The sequence below is a fragment of the Siphateles boraxobius genome, unplaced genomic scaffold (assembly GCF_051911475.1).
Source record: "Siphateles boraxobius isolate OS27281-9 unplaced genomic scaffold, OSU_SipBor_1 50, whole genome shotgun sequence".
In the NCBI taxonomy this organism is placed as follows: Eukaryota; Metazoa; Chordata; class Actinopteri; order Cypriniformes; family Leuciscidae; genus Siphateles; species Siphateles boraxobius.
Genome location: NW_027509142.1, coordinates 3,484,552 through 3,503,689, shown reverse-complemented (window position 1 = coordinate 3,503,689; position 19,138 = coordinate 3,484,552). Strand labels below are relative to the sequence as shown.

The 19,138-nt window shown below is 36.7% G+C and overlaps 1 protein-coding gene across 1 annotated transcript; it reads right to left on the bottom strand.

Annotated features, from left to right (window-relative positions):
• Positions 1-561: 561 nt before the first annotated feature.
• On the bottom strand, positions 562-18,899 carry rbm38 (RNA binding motif protein 38). Its single transcript, XM_077204773.1, has 3 exons — positions 18,329-18,899; positions 6,042-6,165; positions 562-826 (listed from the first exon to the last, which is right to left on the bottom strand). The coding sequence occupies exons 1-3, from the start codon at positions 18,536-18,538 to the stop codon at positions 768-770; spliced, it is 393 nt and encodes a 130-aa protein (XP_077060888.1). The 5' UTR covers positions 18,539-18,899; the 3' UTR covers positions 562-767.
• Between the last annotated feature and the right edge of the window lie 239 nt (positions 18,900-19,138).

Genomic DNA, 19,138 nt, shown 5'->3' with positions numbered 1-19,138 from the left:
TAAAAATGTTATGCAGTCAAACTTCAAAAAGCACAAAAAAGTGCCACAAAAGTCAAAAAAGTGTCACTAGGACTAGGTAATTTTTTTGTAGAAAAAACTAAATCTGGCAGGTTTGGAATGACATGAGGAAATAAAGACATTATTTTAATGAAGAATTGCTTTAAAATGTACTTAAAAATATGATTCAGATGGTTTGTGAGTGTGTGTGGGTGGGATAGGGAACAAGAAAGATGTGTATAGCCAGAGAGAAAGACAAAGAAAGAGAGAGATGAAGGTTTGTTTTGCATAACACCTGGCTGGTTAGCAGACTTGAGGCAGGTGGTGACCTAACTGACAGACAAACAGGTCAAACAGGATAGGGAAGAGAGAGCAAAAGAAAGAGAAACACTGACAGAAAGAAACCGAGCGGGAAACACTGAAACGGGAACAGCTTAAAAAGTGAGAAACCCAGACAGTGTCACTGACAATATGAGAGAGAGAGAGAGATGAAAATAAACCGCAGAGAGAAAAGCAGCCGGCACTGTAAACACATGACAAATGGTTCACAGCTCATGTCCTGAGATCTGAGGTTTACAGGGAGTCAGACGAGCTGAAAACGGGATATGTGAGCAGAAGAAGCCAGATTAGGAGTAACTGACAGTTTTGGGCTAAATCAAACTGCGGTTTTGACAGGACTATTTTCTAAGGGGTCAGGCTAGGATTTCATGTTATTTATTTCAGAAACGGTCCTCCCTCAACCCTGACATTAGCAGAATGAGAAGAAATGCTTACCCATACTGCCTCTGGATCAGGGCTGGATGAACCTGCTGTACTCCAGAAGAGTATCCTGTGACAAAAACAGAAAAACAACAGATTCAACGACCAGTGTCTTGACAGTTAAAGCGACAATTCATCAAAAAATCATGACAAGTTCAATGTCACTCCAAACCGTAGGATTTTCTTTCTTTAGTGGAACTAGTCTAGTGAATCCCCTTTTAGGGTTTCACTAATAAACAGCATACAAGGTTTGGAAAGGGGAGTAAATAATTTGAATAACTATTCCTTTAAGGCCCTGACACATCAAGCCGACGGTCGGCCCATTTTGTCATTGTCGGGGGTGTTTTTGGGCCGATTTAGCATGTTAAATCGCCGTTGGCGCTGTCGGTGAGAGACAGTACTGATTGGCTGTTCAGTTTAGCGAATTTGAATAAAAGTGAAAGTGATGAAAGCGAGCAAAGAAGTCAAGACGGTACAGACCGAAGGCTGTTATAATTTTACAGCATGAGCCGCCTGGAATGAAGAAAATCAACATGGCTGATACTCAAATTTATAAACAGTTTGTATATCGGCAGTCCTAGTTTCAGTTTCCCTTTTTGAATGAAGAATGTTGATACCTGCTGATATAGACAGATATTTACTTACACACACATGCTAGTTGAAAGTCGCCTTTAGTCCTTTTGGTGTTCAAGCTCAGCTTTTTGGTCGAGACGCAAGGCAACAACACAGCTTTCGTCGCCGCTAGTTCTTTGACGTCGGCCTGGTGTGCCATGGCCTTTACATGAATGTTTCAGATTCGAAACTAAGCTCTTTCAATGGCATACTGTATATTACCACAAAAAATACTTTCACCTCATTCTTCAGTTTGTAAAAATGAACAAACATGGTTTGTAGAGTAAAGCACTTATAATGGACGTTTATGGGAAAGGACATTGCAAGGCATGTTAAAACACACACTTTTTTGAAAACATAGCCACAAGACCTAATCCTCATTTGTCTTAACATGAAACTAGTGTGATAAAATCACTTTCACCTCAAAATCTGTCATGACCACATAAAAACCCAAGGACACCAGAAGAACGGGTTGTTATGAAAAACAAAACCAGAGATTGTTCTGCCTACAACAGAATCCCACCACTAAAACGACGATTCATTCAACTTTGCAGATGAAACGGGACTTTTATTTTGACAGTGCCAGAGCAGACATACAAGAGCTCACTTTCTGCATCTTTATTAGTTTACTTTCTTTAATATTTATGTCTTATAAATTATAAGACATTATAAGACTTTTTTTATATTTATTCCTTTTTTAATTTATTTCTAATTCATTAAATATTATGTCATTAAATACATTTCAATGCAGCATGTGCTACTTTAAACTACATGATATCATATACTGTATATCAGCCATCGGCCACCCTGCTCTCTAAGATATCAGCATTGGCCATAAAAACCAACAACATTATTTGACCATTAATAAGTACTATAACACAAATACAAGCTGCATATTTCTGCTTTTAACCCCTCTGAAATAGACTCGCATTGTAAGTCCATTACTGTACATGTGCTTTTTTTGTCTCAGTCACTGTGTCTATAGAGCTTCACATCTTGAACCCAGAACACTATAAGACATCTTGGCAGTGAATAAAGGTTAATGTTTGTTGAATAGAAAAAAATTGAATGGAACAGATGACAAACACCACATCATTTTTTTTTAATGCATTTGGCAGACGCTTTTATCCAAAGCGACTTACATTGCATTTCAAGGTACACGTTAACATTATTATCAGTTCTTTCTTTCCCTGGGAATCGAACCCATGACCTTGGCGGTGCAAGCGCCATCGCTCTACTGTTTGATCAACAGTAAAGCATATAACTAACTCACTATCCTCACTGGACATTTGTCTTTAGAGTCATTCATTGTCCGATTTTTTACTTGTCCTGTATTTGAAATTCATGATGCATGTTTATAATTCTGCGTCCTCCACAAACACACACTCCTTAGGCTTTAATTGGCACTCATTCTCTCCATTCACCCAATATGCACTTTTGTTTTTTTCTTTCTGTTTTTTCCTCTCTTCCTGTCTGCACGCTCTCATGAAGTCGCTCATGTGAAAAACTCCAGGCTGTCTGTTCTCCAGCGTAACAGTGTATCTGGCTGGACACAGATCAGAAACATCTCTCGCCTGGATGCCCATCCAACACACACACACACACACACACACACACACACACACACACACACACACACACACACACACACACACACACACACACACACACACACACACACACACACACACACACAACACACAACACACAACACACACACACCACACACACACACACACACACGGCTCAACAGCCTCTTCACACAGCACTGCAGCACTTGCATAAACACACTTTAGCCTTCACACAAACCTTATGGTGAACATAATTCAACTTGTGTGTCTCTGTCTATTAAAACATGTCTATGTCCATTAAACATGACTTAACATACATTTTGTGCCTGGATTGATGTTATTTAAAAATACATTAAAATGCAATCCATACAAAACATGGCTTGAATATACCTTTCTTATGATGATTTCTTATGCATGTTTTTACCTCTTTCCCCATCAGCGTTTTTTTCATGGCCCTGAGAACATTTGTTTTGTATGAATATCTGAACATACAATATATCAAAAGAAAGAACAGAGCCTCTGCTTAAACACATTTCATTAGGTAACGTTAGGCAGTTTTGATTTAAATGTTGTTTATTGTCTGATGATGGCATTAGCATGTAAGCAATGATCTATGGCTGCGTATCAGTTTGTGGTGGGGTATATTAAACACAATATGCATTGACGTCACAATCATGTTGCATTGTGGTATATGGAGCTGCCTGAAGTGTACATATGAAGTAGACTCGCTCCCTCGGTCAAAATGGGTCTGTCCATATAAACTTCCCTCATCCACTTCAAGAAGTGGAACGCACTTCAAAATGGCGGCAGGGATTCCCCCAATGGGAAGTGCTCAGGGAATTTTGCAAGTGCGTGTCTAAAGGCGTTTTCACACCTGAAAGTCCGCACCAAGGTCCGAACCAAAGTTCACATTTTAATACATTTTATACTTTCAGAAAGTTTTGGTTTGGTTTCACACTGCAATTATGTGAGCGCACTAAAGAACTTTACGTGACATACTTGCGTCCTGTCGTCATCATCTATGTGGGCTGCATCTCGACATTGATTGGTTTGTAAATGGACGTGCGTCTGACGTCAGCGTGTTGTCAATGCGGCGGGTAACTTTGACATTATGAATGAACAGACGCATATCGTTGCAACTGTATTGTTATTTTTATGGCATAATTACCTGCAGCACCAACTATACACAAGGCTAGTTCAAATTCGCCAAATGAACGTCCTCGTCGTGCGAACATTTTATCGTCGCCGGCAGGAAAGGAGGAGAAGACTGCAAGCAATCATGCGAGCTCTTTTTTGTGTGAATTTTTTCCAGTTGACTTCTAATTATGTCATCAGACCATACTTCAATTAAAAACCTCGTCTCCTCCTCTCCCCATGTGCGTACGGCTCATTTTTCCTGCCATCTTCTGTTTTTTCGGCAATGCGGGAACCACCGGAACTTCCTGTAAAAGGTCTGAAAGTCCGAACCATACAGAAATGCTTTCACACTAGAAACGAACCAAACCTTTGTTCAGTTTGATCCGGACCGAGACTACCTCTTCTCGTCGGACCAAATTTAATCTGTTTGGTCCGGACCGTGGTCCGGGGGAGGTTTCACACCTGCAATTTTGATTCGGACCAAACTGAAAAGTCCGAAAGTCCGGACCAAACAAGGTAGGTGTGAAAGGGCCCTAAAAGTGGACTCGAACGCAGCCCAGATCGTTTGTATCTGCTTCTTCTTCACTTGTTTTTGGATCCGGAGATTCTCTGAGCTGTGTAATAGCGCACCCTACAGGACAACAGTGAAAACATGGATTGTCGGAAAATTCTGTCAATGGCCATTGAATTTTATTTCAACAATTTTTGCGGAGCTTAAAGTCAGAATTGTCTAGGTGGTGTAAAAGGCTTTGACACCAGTAGATTGGCATACGTTTTAAAACTAATTGGTAAAGCAGATTTGTTTTTTAATAATTTTTATAATTTCAAAAAAAAAATCTGTCAAAACAAAGTATACTCAACATAAGTGTTGAAAAAGACGTAAACAATTAAAAACCTTTTCCTTTAAATAAAAGCCAAGCTGAAATAAAATAAAATATAAACATTAGATGAAAAAAATTAACTTAACGAACGAAAACCAAAATTAGAAATAATATAAGTATTGTCATTGACCTTTATACAAAAAGTGCATAAACAATATGTTTCCTAGAATAACATATTAGTCTGAATAGAAAAAGGAAAAAAACGGTATGTGACAATGGTCACAACGGCAGAGGAGAGAGAGAGAGAGAGCGATACAGGACTGCCGTTTCAGACATATTGGGACGAGAACAAGAGCAGACGCCAAAATATCCTCTGTTCCTGTGTGAATACAGTGTGTTAGGACAGGTGTATGTGCTTTAACTTCTCTTGACAATGCCCTTCCTCTTTTCAGACATATTAGACACAGAGAAATGCAAAGTTGGAGGTTAAACGTACAGATAGACATGCTGAGTTGTACATCACTTTCTGCCAACACATTCACACACGTGCAGAGATGCAAATGTAGGATGGCAGCAAATTCTTGTCAGGCTTAAACCCGTCAAACAAACTGTTAAAATAAGTGCGAGTTTGTGTTTGTGTGAATCTGCTTGTGTGTGTGTGTGTGTGTAGTATGTATGTGCAGAGTACAAACACCATTATGCTACTGAGGGCATGTTATGATGAAAACATACATCAGTGTCAACAAGAAAAAGCTGCAACAATTTCTCTTCCGTATAAGGGAAGAAGAACTTCAGACAACTTTAGAATTCATTTCTTAAAGGGGTAGTGTATAATTTCTTATACAGCAGAATAGAATAAATCACTTTCAAAACAGTGAAATGTTCATTTAAATATCCCGACCAGCCCAACATGGCAACACTGTCTCAGCCAATGGTGTGAGTTTGGGGCAGATCTGTTCGACCAATGGCAAAGAGGGGGAGGGTTCGGAAAACCAGTTTGAAAACAGGCATTATTTTAGCATTTTTGTGATGCATAAATAACACCGCTCACCTTTAAAAGTGACAGAACAATTATAGTTAACTAAAGTATTTAAAAGATAAGTACCGTAATTTGAAGAAGTTTAAGACTTGTTCTGGTATTTACCTGTCAGTGGGCTGCGTGGTTTGGCCCCGAGGTACGCCAGGTTGACATTAGCTTTGCGTCCATCAATAATAGGATTGGGATCTTTACAAGCTCTCTCGGCTGCACTTTTATCTATCATTGTGACCTGAAGAGAAAAGAGAAATTTAATATATAGACATATATTATTTTAAATATAGAAGTTTATTAGGGGTGTAACAATACCCTCATGTCACGATTCGATACATATAATGATAAGTGATGAGTTTCATTCCTGAACTCACGATACGATACGATATTATTGCGATACTCCAAGACATATGATAAAAGGTTAACAAAAAATGTACTGTCGATTAAAATGCTAAATTGGGTATTACATTGTGGGTGTAAATGAATAGGCTTGGACTTGATGCAGGTAACCCAAAGCACCGGACAATAGTGACACCAGAATACAAATATTCATGATTCTGAAGCTGAAAATACAGAATTATTTTAGACTAATATGCTTGCACACTTTCACTGACTAGATATATGAAGGAAATGTAGGCCACTTTTTACTAGTAACATAAGACATATGGCATTATCAGGATATATATATATATATATATATATATAAAATGTTGATGAATATAATGTATAATAATGCAGTGGGGGAATATTTGTGGGTCCTGATAATGCCAAATATTTCACAGAAAAAAACACTTAAAGTGCCTTTAAGAAACATATCCTTCACACGTGAAATCAGTAACAGCATCGAGCATTATCATGTCTGTTATGTTCAATATATTCGTTTTTTATTTTAAATTCAGAACAATTTGATTTTGCAGTTTAGTCTCCATGAAATCATTTTTGGACTAGCCCCTTCAGACCTGAATTATGTTTCAAGTTTCTGAAAAATATAAAAGTACATTTTTCCAGCTCATGAGGCTTCTATAAATGAGACCAAATGAAAAAAAAAAAAAAAAAAAAAAAATTTTTTATATATATATATATATATATATATATATATATATATATATATATATATATATATATATATATATATATATATATTGTCTTTCATTGAATTTTTTTTGTCCATTCCAATGGACGTCAGGTCAAAACAGGTGTACTTCCCAAAAATGTACCAACATGAAATAAATTAATAAACATAAAAATTGTTGGTCTATACTTTAAGCTTTTTCTCAAGGTCAAAAACATTTCAGCAGTATACCATTTCAACTTTAATTTTGAGGTTTTTGTTTTACAGATTGCACATTGTTTGTAACAAACTAAATATCTTCGAATCAATCAATGTGGTCATATTAGGGTCATTTTCTGTGTGCATCTTTCTTTTTTTTAGATCAAAAACTTGAAAGTTATAACATTTCAACTTTAATTGTATGGTTTTTGCTTTATAGATCGCACATTTGTTTATTCATGACAAAATAAACCTAGGAATCAATCAACGCATTCATTTTGGAGTCCTTTCCTGTGTGCATCTTTGAAACAATTTCTCTGTTAACGGTTTTCTTGTATTACTAACAGCACGGTTGCCAGCAAGTTACTGTATTTCGATTTCCAGTAACTGTAGTGTAATGCACTTTACAGTACACAAGATCAGAACTGTAAACTACAAAATAGTACTTTACTGTATTTTACTGTATTTCGTAATTTGGTCTGCTTCTGCTGTAATTAATTATATGGCATTGTACTGTAATATCTATATTGATACATTACTGCTAAATATTATTGTAATTTTCAAATAATTACTAATAATGATAATATTATATTATAAAATGTAGTTATTAGGAAAATATATAGTAGGAAAAAAATACTATGGAAGTCAATGGCTACTGTCAACTGTCCTGTTACCGACATTCTTTAAAATATCTTATTTTGAGTTCAGCAGAAACTCATACAGGTTTGGAACAACATGAGGGTGAGTGTAAGTGATGACAAATATAATTTTTGGGTTAACTATACCATTAAAGGGATAGTTCACCCAAAAATTAAAATTAGCCCATTATTTACTCACCCTCAACCCATCCTAGGTGTATATGACACTCTTCTTTCAGACGAATACAATCAGAGTTAAATTAAAAAATGTCCTGGCTCTTCCAAGCTTTATAATGGCTGTGAATGGTTGTTTCTGTTTTGAAAGTCCATAAAAATGCATCTATCCATCATACAAGTGCACCTATCCATCATAAAAGTGCACCTATCCATCATAAAAGTGCATCTATCCATCATAAAAGTGCATATATCCATCATAAAAGTGCACCTATCCATCATAAAAGTGCATCTATCCATCATAAAAGTGCACCTATCCATCATAAAAGTGCATATATCCATCATAAAAGTGCATCTATCCATCATAAAAGTGCATATATCCATCATAAAAGTGAATATATCCATCATAAAAGTGCATATATCCATCATAAAAGTGCACCTATCCATCATAAAAGTGCATATATCCATCATAAAAGTGCACCTATCCATCATAAAAGTGCATATATCCATCATAAAAGTGCACCTATCCATCATAAAAGTGCATCTATCCATCATAAAAGTGCACCTATCCATCATAAAAGTGCATCTATCCATCATAAAAGTGCATATATCCATCATAAAAGTGCATATATCCATCATAAAAGTGCATATATCCATCATAAAAGTGCACCTATCCATCATAAAAGTGCATATATCCATCATAAAAGTGCATATCTCCATAAAAGAAATTAATATAAAACAAAATATGAAAAATATTAATATTCAAGTTGCGCTTTAGATTTAAGTCAAATCCGTATGTTTGTTTGGCTAGAAGCTAGTTATTTTACTTTATAAAGTTTTAAATACGGATATTTTTCTTACATCTCCATCTTCCTCCTCACTCCACATAAAGTCAACATCTGAGATATTTCCATCATCTATATGTTCAAGCACTTCATGAACTGTATATTCTGCATATGAAAAAGTTTAAAAAAGGTATCGGTACTGTGATATATATATTTTTTTATATAAGAAATTTCAAGCAGCATTACTGGACATATGATTTCAGTAACAGGCTTTTGAACCCACTGTCCATTCTAATGGACAGACACATTTGAAAAAATCCTGATTTAAAACGTGCAATTCTACAATTGATTTTTAACTTTAATTAATAAATTCAACCTTTCTATTTTACATACAAACTATGAAATACTGGTAAAAATATATAAAAAATGTAAATAAAACCATAGAAAATGTTGCTTGCTTCTGTGTTTGGAGTGAAGTGCTGCCATGCTTCTCTTCAATGTAGTGTTTTTTTTTTATAATTACTACATGCAGAGCTTTACTGCCATTTGATTGGATGACAAACGTCCAATCTCATGGACTGCAGGCTTTAAACTAGGTGAAATGCTCCAGAAGTAAAAAAAAAAAAAAAAGGGGGCTGACATGTGATGTCCATTGTAATGGACGCAGGGTCCGAATGGGCTAGAGAGGAAATGTTGAGATCTTAAATGTTTTGAAAACTAGTTTAACTCAAAAGATCAAGGAACAATACCGATTTGAGGTTACTTGTGCTTGAATGAACAAAAAAAAAAAAAAAACCACACAAAATGATGTCAAAATGACTTGTATCCTCATGCACAGTTAAAAAAGCGTTAAATGAACGTAGAGAGTTGGGAGAACATTAGTCTCACGCAGTCAGTCCTGCAGACTGGAGGCAGAAGGTCTGGACTCCATTGCCTCTTTCATTGGGTAAGGACCGTCCAGAGACCGTCTGACTGACATCCAAAGACACCAATCACAGTTCGGTTTGTTCTGCATCATGTTTTAAGGGTGTAAAAATATAAAGTTGATGTTCCTACAATAACAGACTACTATGTAAATCTCTGGTACTTAGATGTCTGCGCAGCACACCTGAGGAGATCATCGGATGGGCGTCAGATTCGGGTCATGTGCATTAGCTCTTAAAGTGACAGCGGCCAAATAAACCTCATCAAAGTTTTATCATTGTTCATCAAAGAACAAAAGAAAAATAGAAAATCACTCACTGCTCTTTACTGAATAACTTTTGCAGCTTTAATAATTATTAATATATATTCAGAGGTGGAAAGTAACGAATTACATTTACTCGCGTTACGTAATTGAGTAGTTTTTTTGTGTACTTCTACTTTTTAAAGTAGTTTTTAAAATCTGTACTTTTACTTTTACTTAAGTACGTTTTCTTTGAAGTATTGTACTTCGCTACATTTGAAATCATATCCGTTACTGAGTAAAAAATAATAATACAAGGGGGGGGATCACACACTCCGGAAACTACTGAATTGATTGAAGGGCGGGAGAACAAACCCGAACAAACGCGCAAAAAAGGTGACGCCCAGCTGAAGCTGAAAGCTAAGCGCCAAGCGAATTATGGCCAGTATGAAAAGTAGAAAAAAAGCGTGGTTGTCCTCGAGGATAGATATCCAATTTGCAAAAAATGTGGACGCAAAGTGGCTGCAAAAAGAGGACATAGGACACCATCCCTCCTGCAGATAAAGGTATGACCCGATTTACGTGATGCAAAGGGAATCCCGGAATCCAGTCATGAAAATGGAATTCACTTAATGCAGATGTCACGTAAAACATGCAAAATAATGGATGGATGAATACATGGAAAGTAGAACTGTGCAATAAACCCAATCGCGACATGGTCTGTGGATAATTAAGCTAAGCACAAAAATACTGCAAGTAAATATATAAGTTAACCCTATTTGTTCTGCTGAGCTGCGTTTGTCTACTACATACTGAAGTACTCGTGACGTTCATGGTGTTTTCAGCGTCTCACAAACAATTTGAGGATATGAATACATGAACATTTCCAGAGCTGCTCTGAGAGAACGCCTAATGAGCATTTTCATAATTTTATTTGAGAAAATCCATTGTCAAATACACTATTACAGGTCTTCACAAACCGTCAAAATAAAAGTTCGGTTTTACTAGGAGAAATTATGACAGAAATATATTACTATTGTAGGCATACAGTAGAACGTAGCCTACTTCTCAAAATAATAACAATAATAATACATTTTATTTGAACATTATTTATAGGAATATTTTTTTTTGTCCATGGTTTAATTTAGTAAATCTTTTTTTTGCAGCGCTTCCCCAAAAAATAAAAGGACACAAGTTTAAATTTACATTTGATTAGCCTACCACCGTTTTTGATAATATATTTGGATTAAATCATAAAAAGTAGGGGTGTAACGATACACAAAACTGACGGTTCGGTTTTCCCACGGTTTTGATGTCTCGGTTCGGTTCGGTTTAGAAAGCTAAAAAAAAAAATTAAACAGTGGTTTAATGAGAAAATTGTGTCTTTGTCAGTTTTTGCATTAACTTTACTCTAATTTGTTATTGAAATATAATAATTTACACAGTTGCTGTCATTTTCATTAAAGATATTTTAAACGTACTTTAAATAATCAAGATATAATTAACAGGTTAAGTAAAATATAATATATAGGATAATATTGTGCATTTATTTAGTGCAAGAGTTCATTTCTCTAGGAACCAACAAGTTGTGGACACTTAATCACTAGCCTGCTGAGGTAAATATAATGCTAGTGACAAGCTATGCAGTTTTATTGACGTCTTTGCGCTGATGAAACACTGATTGAGCGATTACACGAGTTATGATGCCTTTCAGTAAGTATACTGTATTTTTCAACATATCTTCAGGTGTCCATTCATGTTTATTCTGTAACTGAGGAAGAGATGATCGCGTTTACTCGCGTTTACTCGCGTTTACTCCGCGCTACCGCTACTGTTACAATCCGTGGTGACAGATAGTTTTAAACTGTGGGTACAGATTGTCAATTTACATCCATGTGGACAGATTGTTAAACTGTGCCTAGTTTTGTAAAACTGTGCACACGGTAGTTTATTTTTCTTCTGTAATGAAGCTTGGCTGTCCATCTAGTGAAAAATGTTGGTACTGCGGCCAAATAAAATCTTACTGAAAGCTCATTTTTTGAGATATCAACCTAAAATTTGGAACACAACTTCTTCAGATTTTTGGCTTACATTTTCTGGCAGTTTTAGAGTAAAATATATTTTGTAATATATATATTTTATATAAAATATAAATAATGATATTTTTACATTGTTCATTTTCATAAACTCAAACTTGTATAACTTTTTTTCTGTTTCACTTTCATAACTTCATAATACTTCATTTCAACATTAATCTGGCAAATGTCTTCTTTAAAACAAGACCAACCATAGGTCTATATTCCAAAGCATTCTTGAATTACAACCATTTAAGTTTGAATAGTGATTTTCATGTCTATGCGATAAAAGGGGGAGTGACAGTTAAAGGGTTAAACAATATTAAACTATAATATCTATATCTATAATATCTAAAATATAATTTATATATAAAAACTCTCCTACAGTCCAGTCACCCTCAGTCGCGACAGTCGCGACTCGCACGTATTTTCATTTAAACGTCACTCACTGACGTTTTCCTAACCAGAAAAAAAAAACGATTGCCCTGCTCTGCCTCTGATTGGCTAGTACTTATTGCCATCTGGGTCAGAGCCAATTAGAAGCAGGATGTGGGTGGGGAAAAAACTCTGTGTATAGGGAAAGGGGAGAGACAGAGGGAACAGGCAAGACAAACTCCTACGTTTAAATAACATATAGAAAATATCTGCTTGACAACGAGCTGAGAACAAGCTCAAATAAGCAACTACACTTTAGAAACAAGCCCAAAAAAAAACGCGACCCGCGACTAACAATATTTGTAAGCGACTTTACAGAAAAACAAGCCCAAAGTCGCTTATAATAAGCGAACTTGGCAACACTGATTCCAGGTCCAATCAATTAGCCGGGCTGGGCGGGGCCGGGGTAGCTTGCAGGGCGGAGCGTGTTCGGTACGCCATGAGAGTATCGCCATTCGAATCGTGGGTTCTGTATCGCGGTTCTTCGGTTTGGTTCGAATATCGTTACACCCCTAATAAAAAGAAACATTAATTTTCTGAATAAAATACATTTCATAGGACAATATTATTCTTAAACATTTTAATAAATTATTAATGTTAAAAATAAGTTGTTAATCTAATTCATTATTAATTATCAAATTTAATTGATTAGACATGTTTTATTGAAATTTTAATAAACAAACAAATTATTTCAAGTTTGTTATAATAAAAGCATTTGTTCAACCAAAAAAAAATCCTGTTTTCATTAATTTAACTGTCATTTTAACTGATGATAATAATAATAATAATACCCATAATTTAATAATACAGTTTATTTATTTAACAATTGATTAATACTGTAAACCGTGATATTTTCTGAGACGTTACCATACTGTGAAAATCTTATACCATTACAACCCTACACGGGAGGGTCCCCCACCCCACCCCCGCTGTTAAAAAAGTAACTCAGTAACTTTTACTCTGAGTCAATTTTAAATGAGCTACTTTTTACTTTTACTTGAGTAGATTTTTAGACCGGTACTTTTACTTGTACTTAAGTAAAATTTCATTGAAGTAGTAGTACTTTTACTTGAGTAGAATATTTTATTACTCTTTCCACCTCTGTATATATTTAATATATGCAGTGAAGAGTATGCAGTGTTTGATATTTACTTTAGTCAATTTCTGTATTTCTTATCTGAAGACTGTCAGACATACCTGAAAATCTTAAAGCAATGTTTATTTCATTTGTATCTTTGTTCTAGCGCATTTATTTGTGCTTTATTTATTTCACTGGTATGTAAAATGTGGGCTTCATCAACAACCTTATTTATTAAAATAAGTAAAGAAAAGATACTTATGTAAAAGGTTACATGGGTTAAAAACAATGAAAACAAAAACTATATTTTTAGAATTTACCAACTTTATGTTGTTTCCACATTAATTTGCCGATTCAATGATTGTATTATGTGTTACAATATAAAAATACATTGCAAATTTTAATGTTATGTGCAATTAATTGTAGGCTAATTAATTACAGAAAATTAATTGATTAATTATTTAATAATTGTAATCAATGGACAGCATTTTAATATATATACAGTAGTCAACATTTGAAGTGGATCAAAAAAGTTTGTAAAACGGGTATTGATCAAAATTCATGTATAACTTTGATGAAAAGTTTTTATCCACTTCAAATGTTCACTACTGTATATATATACATAGCCTATATATATATATATATATATATATATTGTTTTTTGAAATGAAAAAAAGAAATGTAATTATTTAGCATATATTGTTTTTATTTTCCATTGTCTCACTGTTATTTCGTCCTAAATTTATAAACTCACTTATAAACCCTCATAAATTCAGCCCAAATAACCTTAATAACATCTTATGTCATCCTTAAACTTTAATAAGAAGTATCCTATAAGCTAATAAGTATTGTGATAAAGGAATACTTATAGTAACAGTGAAACATGCATTGTCTTTTAAGCTGCTTTGAAACAATGTCTGTGTTGTGAAAAGAGCTATACAAATAAACTTTAGCTGAATTAAAAAGAAAGATTAACCTCTTTGAAATTATTTCATAGTTCTATATGCAAAAATAAACTGACATGATTTACCAATATTGAGTCCAATGCAGTTCTGATCAAAAATACTGTTCATTCTTCTACTGCTGTCTATTTTTTGATTGCCTCTTATAAACCACATTTAACTCTTTGCTGAATTAATCTTAAAAGTACAAGCATGTTATTAATACCAAGTCAGTTTGCCTACGTAGAAAATGTTATGGGTGTTTTAGTGAGGCGGTTAAGCAGCCTCAACTGCTGACTTGTTTTCACAGCTCGGGTCTCTGTGATAAATGCTCTTCTGCCACACACACACACGCACACACACGCGCACACACACACACACACACACACACACACACACACACACACACACACACACACACACACACACACACACACACACACACACACACACACACGCCCCACCCTGTGGAGACCCAGTGGCAGCTGTGTTTCCCAGGGCCGGTGGAACTAGAAATACAGCCAGAGCAGTAGCGGAGCGGTTAGGGAGAGAATTCGTGGGATCTGGTTTCTGTCAGGTAAACACCAGAGAGCACGCTTCATTTCTGTAGTGCCCTTGTGTGGAGAGCGTCTCAGTCTGAACACAAACAAAAGCAAACACACACACACACTTATATCTGCCACCATGCTATGATCTCAGTAGTCACAAAAAGCGGCTAGCAAATGAGGTGACAAGCCTCAGTGAGTGTGTTGGGAAAACATTAGGGTTGTGTTGTAATCTTCTGGGAACTCTTCTGGTAACCCTCCCTCGTTTTTTCTTATTCCAGAATACAACTATTAAGACGAGGCCTCCCACACAGGGAGTGTATCGGCAAGCATATTAAAGACTATCATTCACGACTAAGCCACCAGAAATTTGTCGCTCTCTCTCTCTCTCTGTCTTTCTCATACAGTCTTTTATTTCCTTCCCTTTCACACACCCTTTGTTTATCTAATGTGCATGTTTACACCTCAGCAGATGACATGCTTGCCAAAAAAAGAAAAGAAAGAAAAAGCATGAAGTGAAACTGTTCGGCCTTATCTGTGCTTTCCAACTGCTTTTGAAGGCAAACCACGATACAGTTCTGTACCGGTGAACACAGATAGTAGAGAAACAGAGAAAGAGATCTATATGAGCGAAACTCACGAAACCCGTGCAGACCCCCCCCCCCCCCCCAAAAAAAAACAACTAAAAAACAAAACAATAAAATGTAGAAGACAGGTGCGAAAAGGTTTTTGCATTATAGAAAAAATTTGAAAAGAAAAATAACTTTAATGCTAAACATTAAGATAATTATATGTTTAAATAAAATAATACAATTTGCATCCTAGTAGGGTTTATTGTGATGATTTTAATGCTGATGTAAACATATTAAACAAGATGATGTGTAATGTGATTTGAATATGTACCAAGATGTACTTTTAAGATATTCCATATCAAACCATGTATTGCATTACTTTATTATATTACATTGCATGGTATATTATAATACCATCATAGTAATATATTACACCCGCTAACATCAATTTACCATGTTACTGCCATAATACATTTTTAAAGGTCCACTGAAGTCCCTTTAAACGCGTAGTGTTATTCAGTGTTGATGTAATTTCCACTGAAACAGGAAGACGGGGCGGGGCATATCGAACAGCTCCTCCCCTTTTCTAAAATAGCCAATAGTGTTTAGTTTAAATATCACAGCTCAGCCGGAGCCGTTGAGTTCGGTAAAGCAGCAGTTTCCTCCTAATCTCTAACCGATCCGCTGTGTGCTATCGTGTCTCTGGACCGGAGCTGCGGCGGTATGCGTGACATTAATGTGAAACCAGACTTCATTCGCCCAATGGAAAGCACATTTACACTATCTGAATCATTTCTCCTATATAGTGCACTATGTGCCATTCACTAAAGTAAATGTGTTTACAAGTGACAGATTTCAGCCCAGCTTCAGTGTCTATTTATAATGTAGGGGGCGGAGCTTCAGATTCTAGAGGGCATTTTGATTGGACAGTAAATCTGATGAGAAGCTGAAGTGCAGAGTGATGTCATCAAAATCATTGACCCATATTGGAGGAAGTGAGACTATAAGTTTTGGATGCTTATATCTTCTAAATGCAAATGTTGTGACTGTTTTGGAGCACACTAGCTTATAGTTAACAGTAAAGCCTGTTTTATGCTTCTGCGTCGAATCTACGGCGTATCCCCGCAGACCCCTCTGCGTCGCCGCGAACCCCTCTCCGACCCCTCCGCCGTAGCTCGACGTGCACCTCCAAAAAATTGTAACTACGCGTCGAGGCGACGCAGACTCCAAGGGCTGTGATTGGTCAGATGCACCACGATGCAAGCAACCTGACGCAGAACCATAAAACAGCCACGACGCCATAGGAGTGACGACGTAGCTACGCCGTGGAGTTGACGCAGAAGCATAATGAGGCCTTAAGACTAACAAATTCACACTAAAAGCCAAAAAAACTTCAATTTTAGTTACATGGGGACTTTAAGGCTTGCATATGCAAAGAGGTACAGTGAAAGAAAATGATGCAATGACAGGGAAAGCCACTCATTTGATGTTATAAATGCAGTCAGATGTGCTTGGCTGAACAAACGGTCATTAGGGCCGTTCCTCTGGGCCCCTCATAATAACCTCCATATTAAGTGAGCAGAGGTTGGCTTTGCAGCATATCACAGCAGATAAACCCTTGGACCGGACTATGCTTTCCACTCACAAAGTATTTCAAAGGGGCCAGTTTACAGAAATCTGAGACCCTGCTCTTAAACTTCATCCAAGAGGCTAAGAAGATAATTGATGACATGCTTTTTTAGAAATAATCCACTTATGGTCCCACATGTGACTCTCAACATCACACCACACACACTTGTGGAGCAATGCAATACAAGAACATATTGTGCCCCCGAAAAGCTCTCAATATCTAAGGATTACATTTAAGATCCTTCAGCACCAAATCGGACTAGGAGGAAAAACATTTAGGCCTATTAAAAAGGGCTCATTCTAAGCCTACAAATCATCATTTGTTACTGTATATACTTCACGGCAATTTAGAGCCATGTTGGAGCACAAACACGCAGTTCAATGAGCTGCTGGTCGAGTTTTTACTGTAGTGTAGATCTACACTGGCTTTTGTTTCCTCAGAACTGTAACAAAAGACATGCGCCAGCGGCACGCGACGGTTGCATTGTCACCTAGAGACCGCACGCGTACGAGCGACACGTTCTAGTGAAGTTAATACAGTTCGGTGTATCGGTTCTTTTGGACAGTTCGTTTCAAAGAACCGGTTAAAAGAAAGAATTCAGCGATTTTTTAATGTCATAAGATGAACCGTTATTTTTTTTAATGAAATTTAGCAAAAAGCTTTTTGTAATTGTATGTTTTGATAAAAAGCTCACTTCTTGGTTCATTACGAGTAGGACATGTTTTTAGGGACGTTTAAAGGTTCAATGAGTCAAGTCTACGTTAAAGCAATCCAACTCTAAAGAACAATTGATTCAAGAATCGGTCCACAACAACCGCTCAAACACAACTGCGGTCTACAACAGCTCAAAAGTCGCGTTTATTCCTATTAAATGTGTTTTATAAATTTCCACGACAATACCCAACACGGCCAAAATAGTGCACATAAGTTAGCCTAGTTAAACATTGCGCAGTGTACAATTTGAACGGACTGAGAAGAGTAAAACCCAACAAAGGCAAAGTGTTGTTCTTCGCGTTAATTTTACAAGCTGCTGAGAGTTAGCTATATACGTTAGCTGCCTAGACAACAACTGATATACGAGATTTGTACTTACAAAGCCATATCCTCTGGATTTCCCCGTTTGTCGGTCCGTTATTACCACGGCTTCATCGATGTCGCCGAAAGTCTCGAAGTATTTGCGGAGCGACGCGTCCGTGGTGTGATAAGGCAGACCGCCGACGAAGATCTTGGTGAAAGTCGTGTCTTTCTGAATACTGGGATACATCGTTTCCAACGTCCCATTCACGAACTGATGTAAAAGCATCGGGACGCGAAATTCAGTGCCGTGTAGATACGAAACGCGCGGGTTATAAATAAATATAAATAAACATAAATAACAAACGCTTCTTCTGCTGCTCTAATAATGTCCTCGAAGGCAGCGAGGTAGATAGTCCTTTGGCTTGGAAAAACAACAACAACTGTGGCTCCCGTTGCTCTCCGTCATGTGCCAAACTACTCCACTAGTCCATGAGCGGAGAAACAATGAGGGCAGGCGGGCGGCAGGTGACTGACGGACTGACGCTCGCTCGCTCGCTCGCGCCGCTCAACTACTGCAACACATTCAGCTCACACCTTCCTGCCTCCACATCCAATGCGATGCTAGTCAAGCACCCCTCCTATTCCTGACGCTCACAGACCCTTCCTCTGCCTCACCTTGTTTCCAAACTGCACCTGCCTTTGTTCTGAGCCTCTGCAGAAACGGTGGCTTTGAGTCTTCCGTGTGGTTTTGATGACTGACCACTGTATTCTCTATACTTGAGTTGCAATGAATATTAGGGTTTTGTTGTTTTTTCACAACCTGGTGCATTAGTATTTCTTTATGCAATTGCCAACACAACATAATTATCTACTGAGATACATGTAA

What these genes read in the sequence shown, in the direction of transcription:
- rbm38 (XM_077204773.1), bottom strand. Translation starts at nt 18,538, where the DNA reads ATGCTTTTACATCAGTTCGTGAATGGGACGTTGGAAACGATGTATCCC. An exon ending in AATCCAGAGGATATGGCTTT is followed by an intron (nt 6,166 to 18,328) that starts GTAAGTACAAAT and finishes TTTTCTCTTCAG; the next exon opens with GTCACAATGATAGATAAAAG. An exon ending in ACCACGCAGCCCACTGACAG is followed by an intron (nt 827 to 6,041) that starts GTAAATACCAGA and finishes TTTTTGTCACAG; the next exon opens with GATACTCTTCTGGAGTACAG.